Here is a 20,516-nt window from a genome sequence, read left to right on the forward strand (position 1 = left end):
CAAAGAAATGTACACAGTGTACCATTTGAGGCTAGTTCAAACAATGTTTGTTTTAGCATTCTGTCTATAATCACACAAAAGTATATCAGCATTTCAAAAACACTCTCCAAAAGACTGCATGTACTCAAATGTTTATTTCTGTCCCAATAACAGAGCTCACAAGTTTTCTTCTAACAGGAGGGAAAAGAAAGGCCTGAGTCACTCTGCTGTAGGCCAATTCTATCTGGAATTTGGGGTTTCAGAGGTTAAGCAGATTCCCAGGACACTAAATAGAAAGCTCAGAAATGGCAGCTGATAACAAAGACAGTAACTTCCACTTCTCCCACATTATTAGCACATACACTTTCTACAACTTTAGCAAACATATTACCTAGAAGCATTTATTCACTTTAAATTCTCCCAAGGAAAACAAACATCTAAAATTATTTTAGAACATAAATAAATCAACAGCAACAAAGAAATAGCATACACATGTTATTTCTCAGTCTTGAGGACAAGTCACAAAGATCAGATACTGAAGTGATGACATAAGGAGAACTTTTCAGCAATTAAGTAAGACTGACAACAGTTTGTAATTCAGAAACACATTAGCTCCATCTACTCAGCTTATATTTAATATTCCAGGATACTTAAACACTGCCCTACAGCCCTTTGTATTGTTTCAGGGATAAGGAGAGCCAAAGGACTCAAAAAAAGCTGCTTCAAACACTCCTCAGAAAAGGAGATTCCCTATTATATTTTATCCCCTTCCTCTCTTAATGCAGGTTACAATAGAAGACTGAAGAAATAGTGAGGAATAGATCCCTAACAACAGTTTGTTTGCCTGCTTCAACAGAATTACAAAATAAGGCGTAAGTTTCAGAAGGAAGCCAGTTGCATTAATAGTGTAATAAGTCAGTTTCCTAAGCTGTTTATGGAATTATAAGCATGTTAAGAATGTGAAACAGTTCTTCCTGTACAATTCTCCCTCAAGTTATTTCATATCCAACGCTTGTTAGAGTGTGCCTTTTCTTTTAAAAGTATTTCTTATACCAGGTACACCATATCTTGCATTCCCATAGATATCTCTTATTTAATTACAAGGAATTTAGTGTTTAATCCCCTTCTATTCCTTTTCTCATGGCAAACACTATTGCTAAGATGACTGCGTTGCTCCCCTCTCTCTCTTTTATTCCCTCTTCCTTTATTTTGAAGATTGTGAAAGTGGCATTTCTCTGTTTCTACTGGAAAGTGTCAAATCACGTCGTATGTGTCATTAGAATCTGTATTTATAGGCTGCATCAAGATTTCTTAAACAAAACAATAGCCTTGCTGAGGTAACAATCAGAACAAATACCTGCAAAGGATGATAAAGAATTTCACAAGTAAAAGTGACAGAGCCTGCTGCTGCTCTTCTAGTCCATCTGACATTTTCTGGACACACTGTAGCAGCTGGAGCCTGAGGACCTGAAGAATGTTATCAGGAAGCAGTGATATTCCTGGAGGAACATCATCCACCCTAAAGAGAAAAACCACCCACAAAATTGTTAATCGTGCAAATGACACGTTACCAATCAATTTCAATGTGATCATGTAGTGTTCCAATAAACCTCTATAAGAAAGATTACTGAACTGAAGAAAGATGGCTCACAAACATTTTCTAATAAACCACAAGGAAATGTCTGGTGACAATATGCCAGCTTGAGCTTCCTTTTCCCCAGCAATGAACTGCACTGAAAAAAAGTGTTAAAAATTCATTAAGTGGATTCCTAAATGTTCCTCCATGCGACGATCTGCCTTAATTGCCACAGAGAAATTGCATGATCTTCAGCAGGTAAACGGGTGGCCTGGGAAATCCCTAAATAAGGAAAGGGATGGCCACTATGGAATGAAACATGAAAACTAAACACAAGGTGAACACTTTCAACTTTCTACTAAAGATTAAGAGTGTCCAAATAAATGAGATGCCAATTATTAAATAGTTACTGAAACCCAGTTGGTATTCATCCATAGTGAACCTCATGTCTGTCTTACATGAATTACAAAAAGCCATACAAAATAAGATTAAATACAAAAAAAAAAGCTGTTCACAATAAGATTAAACAAAGGAAGACTTGAAAATCAGGGTCTGAACGTGCAGGAGAGGGAGCTCTCAAAAAATCCATCTGACTCTTGGCACACTGATTTTGCATGAAAAACTGACCCATCCTTATCAGTTTCTGGATATGATCAACCCAGCAAATAGTTTTTTTCCTGCTATCTAATTATTTTTAGGAGACCAAAAAAAAAAAAAAAAAAAAAGAGACTTGTGTTGGTGTTAAAGGCAACAACTCTACCAAGGCCAAACGTGGCCCTGAAGAACATTAGGTACTCTTGCCTATTGTTTTTGCTAAACTGAAACGTTTTTAGAAATACACCAGTGAGAACCAAAAGAAAAAAATTAAAAAAATTATCACAAATAAAACTAGTAGCTAAACCAATGCTCCAGGAACAGCCATATAGAAACCCATTTCAGCAACAGTATAGAAATATAGATGTGTTAGAAGATTCTCTGGGATAAAGACTGTTTATCCACTGTTGCACATGCTAAAAAGAGTTTGCCTTTGGCATCAGCTGTTCACCCTGACACACTCTCTATGAACTCTACACAGGAAAAGGAAGACACAAGCAAGAGCCTCACAGCTTACAAAAGCCTTCACAATGGCCAAAGCCAGGGCGAAAATTACAACAAACAAAAAACTCAGCTAGCTCAAAAACTCACTAATATGACACTTGCATGCATACATCTGTATAAGAATAAGCATCAAAAAGTGTGGAGAAATGCAACGACTGACACTAAAGACTGTGATACCAATTATTTGAGGGAAATGTGGAACCATACATTGTTTAGCTTCTAAAGTTGAAAAGGAAGCCTATATAGAAGGGAAAAACTGAGACCCAATTTAGTAAAACAACTAGACAGGTATAAGTGACAGCAACCCATGACCTAGAAAACAAGTATTACCTATACATATACAGAGAACCAAATACTGGTTATTCCCTTGCCTCTTCACAGAGTTGTGCAATTTGCTTTTCAGCTCCTGGGATTCAGAATCTCAAAGGCTTCAGAAAGTTTTAACACATATTTTATAGGACCTAAGCTCTAAACTGATAGAGACACTAACCACAAAACTGAGAGCAACTGCTTTTTTCCAATACAACTGCCAAGAAAGAAATTTTAATTGCTGCGATAGCAGCTTCACCCCTGAAGATGCCAGCAGATCCATACCCTCAGGGACTATAAGCATGGCTCCTCATAATCTGATAATTCACCATCTCTGTATTAGGAAGATCATAATTTTTGACAGCTGAAATCATATACACAGAAGTAATTTCCCTAAAAGGGCCAACAAGTCTTTTTCAGTAAGATCATAAAATGCTTTACAAGAGAGCAAACAGCATACCCTTCATTCTTCATGTCCCAAAGAATGTTTTCTCTGCAGTAGCTGCCTGCCTGTGCTATTGCACAACCCATGAGAATTTACTGCCTTATGCGAGACTGGCACAAGAAATACTAATCAGGATTACTCAAACTGAATATACTATAGAGTATATAAATAAACATAAATATTTAAGTTAATCAAACTTCTTTTCACCCCAGAGCAAATTATTACCATATCACCACAAAAATCTAAAAGTTAAATTTGTGGACGTGTAGTATCAATGTTTCCTGACAAGATGAGCTCTGTAAACTAAGTATTCCAAAAGGAAGAAAAAAATAAAATCTCAAAAATCACACCTTAACTGACATTCTGATTTGGCTGCTGGTACCCTACCTCAAAAATGTGAGAAAGGCCTTGACACATCTGGGTTCTTTTTATTTATAATTTCCTTGCATTACATTAACATGGTTATGCAGCAATATAAACTGCCATCTCAGGTGTTTGAAAGGAAGTTAAATTAGTCTCTAAATTGTATTCACCTATTACAGCTCAAACTCACACCCTGGGACTTTCAGCCTCTCCTCTGCCACTGGCAAGCACTGTGGAACAAAGTGCTGTAGAAAACCAGGCTTTACTTTTCAACAACCACGAAACCATGTAATCAGCATTCCTATCATGATTCCTGCATCATTTTTATGTGGGTTTGAAGTCAATAAGTTAACAAAGTATGGTTTCTATGGTACTTTGAATGAGCTTACTTTAAGCTCCTTTGCTCAAGATCATGCAAACCAAAAGCAGAAAAAGAGCATGACAACACTCTGGAGGCCTTTGTTGTTTCTAAAAGCATTAAACCAAATGACAATTTCTCTCCTTCAATAAGGGGAAAAAACGTCCCACCAGCTGGTAAAGGTTTTATCCTTTTCACGGTAAATACATATGAGATGAATAAATGTTTTTAGGGAAAGAACAGACAGGTGCACTAATCTTCTGTGCTCAATGCACAAAGCCATCAGCATAGCTATTTTCACCTTTTCAGTAAATTCACCTCACCTTTTCAGTAAAATCATTGAAAACACCATTAATGAACCATTTCACCTAAAAATATAGGGTAGATGCACAAAGATGGAGGTAGAACTGAAGCTGTGTAAGCCTATAAACTGCATAAGCTCTACTTATACAGTCAAATCATACCACTGGATACACTCATCCTCTATATTTAGAGATTTCCTAATTCTGCACTATGTACCATCTTTTGGATTTCCAAAGCCGATTTCAAGAAATTATATATTTTAATTTATAGAAGAAATACTCTTATCAGTTACATCAGTAAGTGACAGTGCCAAGAGTCCTCCTTTCAGGAAAAAAAACCCCTAATAGTTTCATTACATTTCTTAAGTGTTGTTTTCTTGAATGCTAAAACACACACATATGTTTTACATTGACACAAGACTTCATGCCTGTCTTCCAAAAGGTTAGTTTTGTCCAGCAATCTGTACAAGCTTTCTTCTCCCTACATAGTTTCTCATTATTTCCTGGCATTTGCCCTTCAGTACACAAGATCTTTCAGGCATATAGCTGTAAAGCATACCAAGATTTATATAAGGAGAAAAAAAAAAAGTATTAGTCCACTCAGTTTCTCATTTTAGCTAGCATCACATATTATTTCCAAGACCAAAAGACAGAGTAAGTTATTTAATAAGCAACTCCAGTAAAAAAAGTTGAGTCCACAGGGTCCTATGGCCCCAAGAGAAGCCACTGGAAATCAGCATTTGGTGGTTCCGCACTTACCTACTTGTTCTTTTTTGCAGGCTCAGTAATATCAGTTCCACAATGTAAATGCCTGCAATATGAATCAACAAACCCCAGAAAGATGCCACTTTTCACATGCCTGATTATCTCACAAAGGCAAATAAGGGCAGAAACTGCAATTCTTTGTTAATTCTAATATCTGCTCTCAAATAGTGTAATTTTTAAACCAGTCAAAGCACAGGAATGATCTGCCTTCATCCCTATGTTGTCTTGATACGTTTTCTCTACATCTGTTACACAAATGAGTCTAAATCCACATGGGCCTACTCTTCCAGACTAAATCACTAATCCTGTCATTAACCTCAGAAAAATACACTATTTTTATGCTCACAAAACCATCATTTAGCACAATGAAGATGCTGCTATTGTTCTGCACATTTGTTGTGCACATGCTGCACAAAGCTTCATGTTTGTTTTTTACCTTTTATGTTACTGTAAAAAAATAAACAAACCCAGAAACCATGAACCCACATAAACCAAAAAACACTTAAAGAACCCAAAGTACCAAGAATATTCTTCTCTTCCACTGTTCGAATTTCAATATTAAACAGTATGTTAAAGATAACCTGTGTCAAAGGATAAACTTTTTTCCTTAACTAAACACAGTAAAAGATGTATTTTTGACACTGCAAAGAAAACAGATCTTCTGAAAGAGCACAGAATTAATCTGAAGGTCTTGCTTATTGGTAATTGCACTACATATTTTGCATTCTTATAGGCATAAGAAAAATTTTAATACAGAGAGCCGAGAAGCCCCGTTTTTATCCACTGAGATCCAATTGCAGCATTCTTCATTTCCTTGTAACAGTAGAGGCTATCACACTTCAAACAGGATTCTGATCCAAAGCCCATTAAAGAATTTCCATTGATTTCAACAGGGCTTGGACTGCAGCCATCATGCAGGTAGAGCCATTCTTTGCATTCAAACACCAGTAGTGATATCACCTATAATACTGACACCAGTTCTCATGATTTCTGAATCCTATAACATCTCTTTTTTCTTAAAAACTTTAGTTCACGCAAGCATCTCAAAAGCAAGAGAAAACATCCAGTGCCCAAGTTTCTATTCCTCATTTGCAAAGCTAGTCTTGAAAACACAATCCTCAGAACACAGCAGACAAATTCAAAACACTAAATATGGAACTCTGAAATTAGACTTCAATATGACCTCATGATTATATCCGAGAACTTGTGGTCGGCAACATGAGTGAAGTCAGCAATACTCTTGCCCTGAACCAAAGCCTTCATGGATGCAAACAAAGAAATCACTTTAAAGTCTATCATTTGTGCATATTTTAATTTTTAAAAGGTTTTCAGCTAAGATATCAAAATCTTTCATTAAGCATTTAATCTCATCCTTAATCTTAAAGCAATCCCTGAAATAAAATTACAAAACTCTACCTATATCTTACTTCTCTTCAGTCACTGCTGATACAGATACCAAGCACTAATACTGACTAATACTATTTCATATGCAACATTTAATGAATACTTACTCAAAAAATGCACAAGGAATAATGATTATATTTCTATGAGCAAGAACAAGTGAATACTCATGCCACCTCCTGATATAATGCAAATACCAGTATTTGCCTAGTTTCATCATTCCCAACCCAACTTGACCTTCAAAAGAATGGGAGTGCCACTCAACAACAACTAAAAAAAAAAAAAAAAAAAATCTGTCTTTTGTTTAAAAGCAGTATTGCCATTGAACAAGACTGGGCTCTCAGCCAGGTCTGTTTCAGATATCAAACAAAGATGAACAGGTCTGTAATTCTACATACCTAGTTGGCAGCTTCTCAAAGTCCACATCCAGAAACTGTTCATAGCTAGAAACAAAACTGTCCAACCAGAGCTTCAGGTAATCTGGATCTTTCTGTAAAAAAAAGAAGAGAACATCAGGCAATATTGCACTCAAGGTCATCCATCAACAATTCTGTAGTACTAACTTGAATGGAGAGCTTTTCTTTAATGCATTTCAACTGGGAGAAAGGAGGGAATACACAGATTTTTAGAACCAAAAAAAACCCCCACAAAAAAACCCCGTGTCCTTCGAAATTCTCAGCCATGTTGTGCTGATGTGACATTCTTGCTCTATTCATTAGTTCATGTGCTTCCACTGCCTGGTACCAATGCTAACCAAAGCATTTTAGCTTCTCCCCCGACCAACAATCTTTACTTACTCTCCAGAGTAATACATACCAGCTTTACAAAGTTACTAGTATATTCTAGTCTTGATAGCATAGACATTAGTACACAACACTCTTTATGGATTATAAAATTAAATAAGAACTCCAATGACAATCCTAATCACAAAATAATTTGCTTTTTGCTTCATTCATTGATTGATATGGCAGCTAGCAGCAGATTAGAGTCAGATAAATGTTCCAAGAGACAATGCAGAGCCTGTGAGTTGTATACCAGATAGCTATAAACAGACAGGAATTTAAATTTAGGCTTCCTAGTTGTTCTTAGTAGAGCAGACAGACTCTGTTCGTGACCAGCAGTTTCCTCAGGGCTGGGTACTGTGCCAGCAGGGAGAACAGATACTAGAACCTGTAGGATTGCCAAACAGACAAGACTTGCAAAAGCAACAGGTAAATTGTATGCCAGAAGCATTTAGCTGATTAGATGTTGGTAACTTAGGGCTAAGATAACACTAGAAAAAAAAGTATTTCTTCTAGCTTCTACTAATCCATCTACTGTAACAACAAGGCTTCTCTTATGCCACATTGTTATAATGTTATCAAGTTCAGGGTCATACCCTGGCAAACCCAAGATAGTCAGATAAGTCATGTCTGAGTTTGGTAGCTCTAAACCTCAAATCATATCCAAGCTTTGTATTTCCAAAAACACCTGTGTTTGTCATTTATCCCAGACCATTATGAGAAAAGCACAACAGAATATTCTAACATAGAAGAAATTCAAGGGACATTAAGAATATGCTCTGAAGAAGCTGCCTTGCAATATAAACTTGCATAGGAAAAAGGTCTGCCCCTGGGGAGCTGAGGAAAGATGCTAAGGAGTTTTCAACTTTTTTTTTTTTTTTTTCTCCTTATTCTTACAGAAAATTCCACTCCATCCACTTTGGAACTGGATCATTACAGTGTGGGAGTACCACACCTGGGATTATCAAGGAAAACAAGTTCAATTTTAGTGAAAGCACTGTAAAACTCAGCTTCTCTGCAGTATATTAGTTTACTGTCTTTTGATTGAAGATGAAATGTCATTATCAACGCAACCTAAAAAGCCTGAGGCAGTAGTTGCTGCCATTTTAATGTCTAATGAAACTGAACAACCTCTTATACATTCTTCTGTCACTTTCACTGTTTCCCATCTGAAAGCTGAAAGCAAGTAGCTTGCAGATGGAGGAAAGGAGGATACTTTAATGTGACATGTATACTAGATATCTATAAAACAGATAGGAATTTAAATTTAGGCTTCCTACTTGTTCTTAGTAGAGCAGACAGACTCTGTTCATGACCAGCAGTTCCTCAGGGCTGGGTACTGTGCCAGCAGGGAGAACAGATACTAGACCACCACAAACCACCACAGGAAAATTCTGTCAAAATATGCTCTTTGAGATAGTCTCACTTTAGAAGTCAAGCTGCTTAATTTTCAAAAGCAAGCTGCCAGACCATAGCTAACATTTTCCTCCACAAGGACTGTACAGTCATGTCCATTAATACACATCCATGCAGTCCTACATTCCATGTTATAAATAATTTTATAGTGATTTCTAAATCTACTCCATAATTTATAAAATTTTGTAAAAGTCTAAAACAACTTTTTTGTTCATTCGTCTCTTTCCCCTTTTCTGTATCTCCTCCCTTTTGCTTGTTGCCTTTATATTACCATAGATGTTCTCAAATAACAGATTATTTCCCTGCAGCGTTAAGACCAAGGAGCAATCTGTGAATAACTTAACACACACAGTATTCTCGGGCAATGTCAAAGTAAAAGAAATAGTTATCAAGAAAGACTGACACACAGGGTCCTGTCAGTGCAAAATAGCTACCTACGAAAGAGCCTCCCGGGGGAGGGGAGGGAACAGAATAAAATAAAAATGGAAATCCAGAATCTGAAGTGCTGCAAAACTCTTCTCAGAGCATCTTTCCACACCAAGTACAGGAGTTATAAAGCATGGGAATCCCCTTCTCATTCTAGACTTTACCCTTACCCATACCCCCAAAGACCCCTCTAACTCAAGCAAGAAGCCTCAGAAACACCCAGACGCAGTTTACTTCACTATCACTATTAATTATATATGAAATGTGTTCAGATACTGTGACAACAGGTGCCAGATAAAACCCTCAGCGAGATTCACATCTTGTCTGGTTATTTGCTTCCATTGCCCTTACTGCATTTTCTTTTTTCCCAATTGTCTTATTTCCCCTTCTTCCACTTCATTCCTAATCTCTCCCTCCTTCATAATCTTTCTTCTCCTCATCTCTGTTTTTATTCCCCTTTCAATGATTTTCTTTTTTTAAGTCATCACTCCCTTTCTTTTTCTATTAAAAATTTGTCAAAAAAGTATTATGTCCTGTAAGTGTAATGTAGCCTTGTCCTCATGTTTAATATGCACTGAACTACCAAACGGTTAAGATATCTTAAACACACACCTATTAATTGTCCTCAAGATGAAATTGCAACATACAGAATGAAGGAAGCTGTTGAGATAAAGAATAAATTTAAGGTTTCCAAGCTACTGGTTTAAGCTACAGAGGTTGACAGATTATCTCAACCAGGTGAGTACAGAATACACATTTCTCAGGTTCAGAGATCAAACACCTTGAAACTCAAACCAAAAGATGGGCAAGAAGTAAGACTTGCTAATATCCTAAAAGAATGAGCTAGAAGTAGCAGAAGATGCTGTCTTCAGACATTATGGCTTTTTAAAAATGTTCACATATTTAAAGCTTTAACTTTCTTGTAATTCACAGCCAGTTATTTTAGCCACACGCAAGCTATTTCACAGGATCATAAAGATGAGGAAAACCAGGATACAATTTTAGCAATTACAATATAGCTCAGGCTACAAAGGACAAAGCAATAGCATCCATGGTGAAGTAACCAACACAAACTTCGCCATACGCATGCGTCCATTCCTCTAAAGATAATGCACATGCATGTGCAAAAACTGAACCTATTTCACTTTTTGTCCTGTTGAACAAACTGCTTTGTTTTTTCCTGGCATGAGCAAGTTCTCCTTGAAATATGACGTGAATTACTACATTGATTCTATTCATATTCCAAAATTAAAATCATTTGTTGACACAGCTGAGGCTCATTGCTAATTGTTGACAGTAAACTTTGTAAAAAAACCTAAGTTTTTCTTGGTCATGTACCATGAAGGAAGCTGTGCAAATATCGTCATTATCTGACTTAAAACTGCTTTAACAAAAGGTTATGGATGAGAGAAGGGGAAGGGGAGGACAAAAGACAAATTAGATTAAATGTCTGCTTGCTCCTTTTTAATGATATAGCCTAAATCAGCTTCAAGCTTAAGGTTAAATTAAACCTCCTTATCCTTAAACTATAATGCCTTTGCAAGGCTATCAGTGCAGACTAGCAGTAAGAGAGAACATTGGCAGACAAAATATGCAAGAAAAAGCAATTATGTAGATGACAAGATTAGGCCACGGATGTTGTAAAAGGCCAAAAGTTTTTGCTTACCTGTAGTGCACATACTGCTCAATTCACTTTGCCGCTAGAAGTCCTCCCAATTCTGGCAAAAACCAAGAACTGCAGTACTGTTTGATCATTACCTGCAGCACACTATTTAACCGAACTCCATTCTAACTCAATCCCCTGCCAGCTAATTAATTAAATATTATTCCAAGTTATTAAAATAATCAGCATTCCTATCAAAATACCAGGTAACACTACTGGTATGTGCCAGTAGAAAATACCTTACACAATAGTTGACTCATTCTGAGTCAAATCTAGAGATTTCCATCCAGGCAATAGCACTAACTCAACACCACTTGGGGGGGCGGGGGGGCGAATCATCAAGGCAAAAAAGTAAACAAGATCACTGAGCAACATGAGAAACACTAAGAGAAAAATCTCCATTATAAACCACCTAATAGAAGTATGCCACCTTTCCAGAAATGAACAGAAATGAAGACATACAAACTAGAAGTACATCATTCCAGGAAAAAGTGACCCAGTATTTAACAGTTTTGCTACAAATTAAGACATCTAAGTTATTTCAAAGACATTAGAAGTTAAAAACAGCTTTCAAACTTTGAATCTGGCCCAGGTTTTCCTTTTTCTTTATTAGCAGCAACCAGCCCAGACCCCATGCACCATTCACCTGTTGGAAGCTGCAAGAAATCTAAATTTTACTGAAGCAGGTTTAAGAAAGGAAACTTACAATGGTAAATGTTACCCATAGCAAAGTACACAAAAATGTCCCTTCCTAAAACATAGCTAAATACATACCTTTTGGAAGACTAGCCTACATGTTTCAAAGGCATCTTATATTTTCCCAAACCAGAAGCGTGATGCTTTAGGAGAAAAACTGTCTTTTTACATTGGCTTAAAATTCTAATTTCGTAATAAAAACAGACAGTAGTAATGAGTATCAGCTGCTTCCTGTGCACCATGTACACTGCAATTACCCTACCCAGCATCTTTATTTTGAACTGAACTTTTTTTTTTTTTTTGAGGTCAGATGCTGCCATTTAATCTGAAGTTTAAATTCAGTGGATTTTAGAATTTATTTCTGTTGAGTTCTCTTCCCACCCACCTTTTCAACCATCCTCTATTTTCTCATCACAGAAGTGGTAAACCACATTAACAGCAGAACACAAATTGACCTCAATGTAACATGAATACATTTGTGTTCTTCAATGCCAGATCAACTTTCCAAGCCAGTACCTGTTGCAATCTGACAAATATCTGTGTAACCATGTAGCAGAAGATAGCATCCCATGGGTATGGCAATACTTCAGATCTGTGTTGCTACTGCGAGCAACAAACCACTGAACTGCAACCCTGGCTCCGACTGATTCACTATAAATTGTTAGCTACTCTATTGTATCTGCAGTCCTCCTAAGGAAGCAGTGTAACTTAGCCAGACCATAATAAAGCATCTTAAATACTCAGAAGCCTTATTACCAGTAAAAGCAGGGAAACCTATGGAATATACTCCCTTATTCCCCACTTCCATAATTACCCTTTTGTTGTCATTCTGCAGACAAGTAGCTGGAGGCTGTATGTCAGAAAACAGCTCCAAATTGTTTTCCGTTGTGCTGGCTGAAGATGCACCATGCTTTTAAAGTATAGCATACAAAGCAGCATATGTTTTGATAATACTCGGCAAGGACAAACTGTGATAAAGCACTTTTAGATTGGTATTCTTTCCCAGCCCTGCCACACACACTCTACAGACATGCCCTACGAGATCAGCAAGAAATACGGAAGGTATTTTTTGATTTGTACACCAGCAGTAAAAGCAGAAAGAAGCTGTATGTGGTAATAAAACACCTTTCACCAGTTACAGCTTTCCAATCACTAGAAGATAAGAAAATGTTGATTTTCAAAACCTTGCAGCTTTCTAAGTCACAAGCCTAAGCATTTCATTTATTTACCTGAAACTTGCCTAGCTTTTGTGCAAGACAAATTTCTGTATCTTATTTGAATAATAATTTATATATAGAAACTGCATGCCTTAAAACTTCTAGAAGATAATTCCTCCACAGCTTGAAATTCCAAGAAGCTAAAATCCAACTTAAGTTAGCCATTCCTCTTCACAGTGATAAACTGAAACAACGAGAGTTTTAACAAGGCTATCTTAAGGATGTCATTGTAAGGATATGTGCGAATCTAACAACAACAACAAAAAAAAGTCCTGTAGTTGATAGCCACAAGTCTGCAGAGCCTAAGCTTAGGCTTCTGAGCTCAACATATTGTAATGAAGGCCTGTGAAACTGCTACAGCAACAATCAATCATTCACCTGCAGTAATGAAAAAAAAGTATTTTAAGCCTATTAAATCAAATGTAGCTCAGAGCACCTGGAAGTGAAAATACTTCCTTGTTCCTTCCCTTCCTTAAAGACTTCTAGCCTTCTTTAAAAAAAAAAAAAAAACAACAAAAAACCACCAGCAAAACAACACACCACCCTTTAGGCCTCCATTTTCATAAGATCCTCTCAGCACAATAATAGTTGTCATAGCTCTTTACACTTTAAAAAGAAAGACTGCCAGGCCTGAGCAGTATAGTGTTTCTAACAGGTACCTGGAAAAAAAAAAACACAAAACAAAACACAAAAACAGCCAACAAACAAACAACAAAAAAAACCCACACAAAAAACACACCATAAAACATCCAGAAGAGGGTTGTGGGTTTTTTTTTTTTTCCGCTTTACCAACACAGTTAGTACAATGCTAGAAAGAAAAAAAGTTGCTAAATAAAACCAGCTTACTGGTCTACAGTATGCACAGCAATACTGTGGCTAAACACTGCCAAACAATTAGCAAGTTTCCCATGAAGTCTAACATTTTAACAGTTGCATATATATATATATATATATATATATAAAAACTCTAGCAAGGCCTCCTTACGACTTGGCAGAACTCGGAAACAAGCTCTCAATGCTTACACCAACTTTAGCGTTTAACACCACTGAAACAAAGCCAATAGCAGAGAGGAGGTCTAGTCTAATGCTTTTCTGACAGATAGGACATTCTCTAAGGCAATGAAGTGAAAAGAAACTATAACCAAAATCTACACTAACTTGGGACAGGCTCTTGTCTTTGATATACTAAGTTACCTAGAAATTACAATAGCTTTCTCTACTCTTTATGAAGACTGATGAAATGAATGACGAAGAAATGTTATAATCCCATCATTTTTTTTTTTCAGTAACTCGTTTGCCTATGCAAGAAGGTCAACGAGAGTTTTTTGCACCAGTAATAACATTTTTAAAATTCATAACAAGCCAAGTAGTATTGAATTCTTACAGCTTACTCTAAGTTAAATAAAAACATTTTGCCCAAAACTGACACTGAAGTCCTCCCACTGAAAGTCTTTAGACCTGCGCCTGTGGAATACAGGCACATTTACCCGAGGTTTCAAATTGACACTATTTATGTATTTCTAATGTGTTGCTTTTAGATTTAACAGTAACTTCCATTTCTACTAAGGCTTCAAGCAAACAGACACAACTAGAAGGGCAAAGCTCAGTACAGTTTTTATAGCTATGTTCAGGAAGCATTAGTTGCTAAAAACAAAAGCTGGATCCACCCGAGGCTATTTGCAGTGTCACATTCCATGCTCTAAAAGCAAAAATTCCCTGCAGGGCAGTTCAGAGTCCGACTGTCAGACAAGCCCGACTTGTTTGACAAGACAGTTGTTTGAAGTCGTTAAATTTAACATGCAGTCATAAAATAGCCAGCCTGGTCTGACTACTGTATGTAGCAGTCAGTCAACCTTCAAAGTGGTTTTCAGCTTAGAAGCACTACCATAAAATCTCACTGGCACTGGTATTATGGTAACTAATCCCCCATCCCCAAGCATTGTATTTAAAATAAGAACAAACCCTTGGTGTTAAGGCTGAATTAGACCTACAAAAAGTAATGTTAGGAAATTAAACATGAAATACTGCCTTTAGATCACTGGTGAGTTTAATAGTCTTAAAACTAACGGAAGTAGTCGGCATAATGCAGAATTGTAGAACATTTCTCAACACTGTTTGAAATAAACTATTCATTGGGGGATTAGAAGGTTTATTTAAGGGAGCTTTTTCCTCTCCATGTTTTCAGACATAAAAGGCAACATTCTGAGCACGAGATCTCCTAGCAGCCTTTATTCTGAAATATGTCAAAGTGCTTATGCTTTTTGTGAACCTTTCAAATCTGTAAAATGCCAAAATAAAACCTGAAAAGCTTTGTTATAGCAGCAATACTACAGCTAGAATTAATAAAAGACTTCATGATAAACCCTTCTAAACTGGCTAAATTGCCTTGATAAATTCAATCAATCAGTTCTAATTATCAAGGGAATCGCCTTTGGGCACAACTTTTCATTTTAATCACAATACTAATTTTTGAATCAGCTGTCGATCCAAAAGAAGAAAGGCTCCTGGCAAGTAATTATAAACCTCATTTTTCAAAATTCAAACAAGCATTCTGTTCCATTTATGGAATTAAAAGAAAACGGGGGGGGCGGTTTATAAATGGGAGTTGCAGTGAATCATGGTAGAAACAACTATTTTGGGACAAGTTAAAATACTGTTTAGCATAGAGATTTATACCAAAATAAACCTATAGCCGTCAATCGTGATAAAATTTAGCTCACAAACATAGAAGTCAAAGTTAATATATTTCTTCTCTTTTCAAAACAAGAAAAATAATTATAAGCTTCCACTAATGCCTTAGGTTAAAGAAAAAGACCATTATCTGAGAGCTGTTATTCAATTTCCTTTCTACTTCAGATCCCCAACAAAACTGGAAAAACAAAATGAGTTTTCTTACTAAAATGGAAGTAAAGCCTCTATTTTCCTTTCTCTTGCTCTTTTTGTTGTTGTTGTTTTTGAATGACAATACAATTACAGCCTTGTAGCTTGGAACTGGCATGTGACTGATGCCATCCATGGGATGAATCTAGTTAATGTGTACTCAGATTTTAATGTCTTCACATTTGATAGAAAGTACCACTAGGCAAGTTCCATGTACCAGCTGGCATACAGCATTTCAGCCTTCTAGAGTCCACTGCACAGTACACTTACCAGAAGTTTACCATACCATGACATATTACATTCTATTAACATTCACTCTTCCCGTCAAAGTCGACATAATGACCCAACAGTAGTAAAAGCTGGAAGCTGTATTTTAAGCCTAAGGGAACAAGAAGCATCCTAAATAATTCAAAGGCAACTAAAATAACATGATGTCAAAAGTCAACAGTGTCAAGATAAGCCTAAATTTAATAAAAATTCAAACTATAGCTTAGGAAAGGTTTCGAGTTTAACATTCAGTTGCTCTGAAACTCGAAGTTATGCCATCATTTTACATGAGAAAAGGGCTGAGTTTTAGTAACAACACACAAAGCCGGCTTTTGCCCCATCAAGTTTCTAACTTTCAGTGTGATGCAAGAGACAATAAAAGTTCAACACAGAGACTGAAAGGAAGCAGGATGGTGCTACAACAGTAAAAACATCAGCTTATTATTTCACCATATCAACAGGTAAATATTGTCAAGTCTTTCAGCAGATAAAGAAAAAGGCTGAGAACTTGTGCACAGCTTATCAAAAAGAAGTCTGTATTTGTTTCAAAGTGTCACGTGATTACTTTACACCAAATTTAACTAAAATAAATGTTTATTTCTTTAGCTATGGATTTAACTTTGTTTTTGTCTTCTCAACCTCACCAGGCCTTACATTAACATTGTACTGCAGCTGAACTATACAGTGAAGGTATAAAAACCCCAAATCCACTTTTCAAAAGCACCCTTAAAAAAAAAAAAATCAAAGACTCGAAAACTGGGACATAGCAGAATTTGTGTTACTTGTGCAACTGCTGTTTGGCATCCACTGCACTTCTGCTGGTACAGTTTCTAAATAATTAGCCCAGGTAAATAATGAGGTCAGATTTCTGCAAGTAACACCCTTGTTCTCTATACCCTGCTTTATTCCCAAGAACTTTACCCATCCACTATAGTGAATGATGCAGGGTCCTGTGGAGAAAAAACTGTATGCAGTCATACCTGAGCCACTGTACTTGTTGCCATTTTCGAGACTCTTTTTGTATTTTAGGTTATTGTACACAATATTAAAGGACCATCCTTCTCATCACGGTATTTTCTCTCCCAAATTCCAAGTTTACCCTTGAAAGCATGTGAACACCACAGATCTAATCAAAATTGTTATTTAAAAAAAAATAATAATTCAGGAACATCAAATAAAGCCTTTGCCCTCCTTGCTTCTCAGAACATGTTAAACCATTTAACCTACAGTTCCCATGAAGCTTCAGTCATTTATCAAGAAAACTGTTCATTCCAGCTAGTCCTCAGTTCAGCAAAAGCACAGGTGAATGAATACCAAGTTTTATATAATTGAAAGCATTAGCCAAACATTTATTGACAGAGTTGGTAAGGCAACTTACAAGCAGCCTGCATCTACCTCAACCACTTTCTACAAAACTTATGAGGATTACGTCACTGGAAACTCTGAGCTGATGCCCCACATACATTGTTGGTTAACATTTCCAATCACCCATCCACAGAAGCCAAGCATTTAGTCTTTTTGCATGATGCTTTTAGAATACGAAGTTTCAATAACTTTTAAAACCTTTTTTTCAGTTCCTAAATTCTCCTTCCACATTCCAAGTGAAAACTGGCAGTAAACTATATGAAGGTATGATATTTTCCTAAAGTTATTACTAATATTAAAAGAATAATCTTGCTATCTTATTAAAGGAGTCAAACTCAAACCGCTTCATTTTCACTTTGCTTTTTATAGACGTTTCTGGCATTAATGCTAAATTCTTCTTTCCAGTGCAAGTGCTACCTTTTCAACCTCTGCCTTCGCTTCCTTGTTAGTTTTTTAATATCTTATGGGATACTCCTACAGTTCTTAGGCAGATTCCAGTGAATGATAATTGACAATAAAAAGAGTACCAATTCTGCCTACATTAGTAATTAAAAGCAAACTCACTCACTGTTTTCATTCAGACTTCAGGAATATGTCCTCAAAGATTTGTCTTCATCCCTATCCCCCCCCCAACTTCAGTCTAAAAGCTAGAATTACTAGGATTGGTTATTTAAATAAAAGTGTATTTTCTATGTTAAATTGCTATCTATCAGATAATTAAAGGTTTAGCATCTGCTTTGATTTATGCTCTCTTTGTGCTATGTAAGAGTAGTATTTAACAATGAATTTATTTTGAGGCTTGCTTTGCGTCTCCCTCAAACGTCCTTTAGATGAAGCATTCAAAAGCTTTTAAAGCCTTTGGAATTTAACCTCTTAAATTTCCTCACTGTTTTAAAATATGCTCTGCTTTCAGATACTAGTATAATTAGCCATTCTTACAGTTAAATTTAATTCCTAATTTTACACAGCCATAGTTAGCAGTGTTACTCAATGGTCAAAAATTATTTAATGCCACTTATTCCTATTGCTTACTATAGGTACATGCAATCCTCAATCATAAATCAGACAAACAGATTATCATAAATGCTTTAAATATCAGAGAAAGCATCACCACACACAAATATTTTATCAGCACAGAAACCTAACAGCTAATGTTTAGATTTGCAAATGCACAGAGGAGCCTTAGTGAGATGTCAAACTTAAAACAGCGTTCATGATGAGAATAATCAAATATAGTTTTCATTTCTTGGTGTTTCCTGTTGTATCTCCCATCCTCCTCTACTGCAGCCTCCCATTTACTAGAAGGTAAAATGGAAAAGTTATCTGAACAAATGACTTTTTTAAAAAAACCAAGATGCTTATCTGTACTGTCGAGACGCATGCATGTTTTCGTGGGTTTTTTCCTTCTTATATATATTTCTTTCATCAAGAAAAGCTCAGTAATTAAAGAAGCTTTTCTCTCTTCTATGGCAGCTGTTTAACCTTTCTGAAGCCTGTAAATATTTTAACAGTATCTATTGACAACATTTGGATTCAGGCATTAAGCTACAATGCTGTTCAATGGGCAGCTGGCAAGCCTTTCACCCATTTCCGTATTACAGCACAAACATACTACATATTTGAGTTGATTCTGCAATATTCTTTTATCAGGACACATGCTATCCCTGGATCTGAACCAGATGACAAAGTTAAAAGTGCCATAACTCAGATACCACACAACAGCCCAGCGTTTGTTAAATTTGCTCTTATATCAACACACAGAACCAGAAGCCTGTGTTTCTAGCCTTGTGATAAATCGTTCCATTTAAGAGACACTCAATTCTTTCATTTCAGTAACAGCTTGATCTTAAATAATTTGTTGTAATGTTCAGAACTGGATGTTTCTCATTAATTTTGTAAAGCGCTAATCCACAAACCCGTGGACATGTAGGAATTTCAGCCTCATGCTGGACACCAGTAAAACCCTGAATCTTACAGCAAAAGCATGGACAAACCTAGACACTTTATCTAAAAGTAGCAGCTACATACATGTATTGACAAATATATTATAGAATCATAAGAAACAAAAATAATTTATCCATAGCTCGCAAAATGTTATGGTTTTCTTACATCTCTGTCTGTTTAGATTTATCTGCTGTCTCGTTTCAACCTGAAGTGTGCATTCTCTGTGGCAGAGTCCCTGTTCTGTGTCTGAACAACCATCAGCACAAGGTCACCCTGGTCCATAATTACGGAAGGTAGCTGCTACTATAAGCTAAGATACTAATGTCTCATATATACACACCAGTTATTTATATGAAAAGTTCTATATTTGTAAATATCAGAATTATGTTAGTTCTTGGACTATAAGACATCTCTTTAAATAGCAGACAGTAAATTCAGAATTGAAGACCAACTGTTCTTGTTTATCTATATTCATTCTTAGTTCAGCATCTCAAAGACAGAACAAAGATATTTTCACCAACACATGGCCACAAGTGACTTGTGACATGCTCTTCTACAAGTTACACTCTCTCAGAATGCAGAGATTTATTTAAAACAATCTGCAGAAGAAAGTATTTTAGACAGCAATTGTTTAATAAATCTTCACTCACTAGTTTTAGCAGAGGCATGAATTTACATGACAGTGACTTACGAAAAACTACTTTTACTGAACGTTTGGTTTGCTCAAGCATTCATCTAGCTGTAAGCTGAATACTTCTTTAATATAACAAAGGCGATACATAGTGATGTGATATGAATCACTTGACAAATCAGCAACTGCACAAGAAGGAAGACAAGTGCAAGCTAAGTCAGGATGAGATCGTATTTGGGATGCAAAGGTCAGTGTTTCACACAGGGCTTACAGTTTAACGTCAAAGATTATATTATTATTGAATTACATGCATCTCACCACAACTAAGCATAATTTTGCTAAAACCACATTTCTTTGAGAAACACAACTACAACATCATCTAGGTGAACAAATTCAGTTCAATCATACTGCTTTATGCAGCCCTACAATAGTCATGTCCAAAAGCTGATCTGACCATAAACTACTTTAGTTTATTTACAAATACTCTCCAGTTTTATATGGGGACAGAGGTTAAAAACCTCTTACAAGCAAAAACTCTCGTTATTTAATATAAACTGATGAACCATCCCTTGTAATTTCATAATATTCCGGAAGGTATACATTTGCTGTCACTTGCTGAACATCACATTAAAT

General features: G+C 36.2%; 1 protein-coding gene across 6 annotated transcripts in view; it reads right to left on the reverse strand.

Annotated features, from left to right (window-relative positions):
• The window catches only part of NBEAL1 (neurobeachin like 1), a 93,426-nt gene that overhangs the window by 66,375 nt on the left and 6,535 nt on the right, over positions 1–20,516 (reverse strand). For all 6 annotated transcript variants that reach the window (XM_076342458.1, XM_076342456.1, XM_076342457.1 and 3 more), the window contains exons 3-4: positions 6,995–7,086; positions 1,337–1,498 (exon numbers count right to left, since the gene is read on the reverse strand). In XM_076342458.1, coding sequence (XP_076198573.1) covers positions 1,337–1,498; positions 6,995–7,086 — 254 coding nt within the window. The remainder of the gene's footprint in view (positions 1–1,336; positions 1,499–6,994; positions 7,087–20,516) is intronic.

Source organism: Aptenodytes patagonicus, chromosome 6 (assembly GCF_965638725.1).
Source record: "Aptenodytes patagonicus chromosome 6, bAptPat1.pri.cur, whole genome shotgun sequence".
NCBI classification, from domain to species: Eukaryota; Metazoa; Chordata; class Aves; order Sphenisciformes; family Spheniscidae; genus Aptenodytes; species Aptenodytes patagonicus.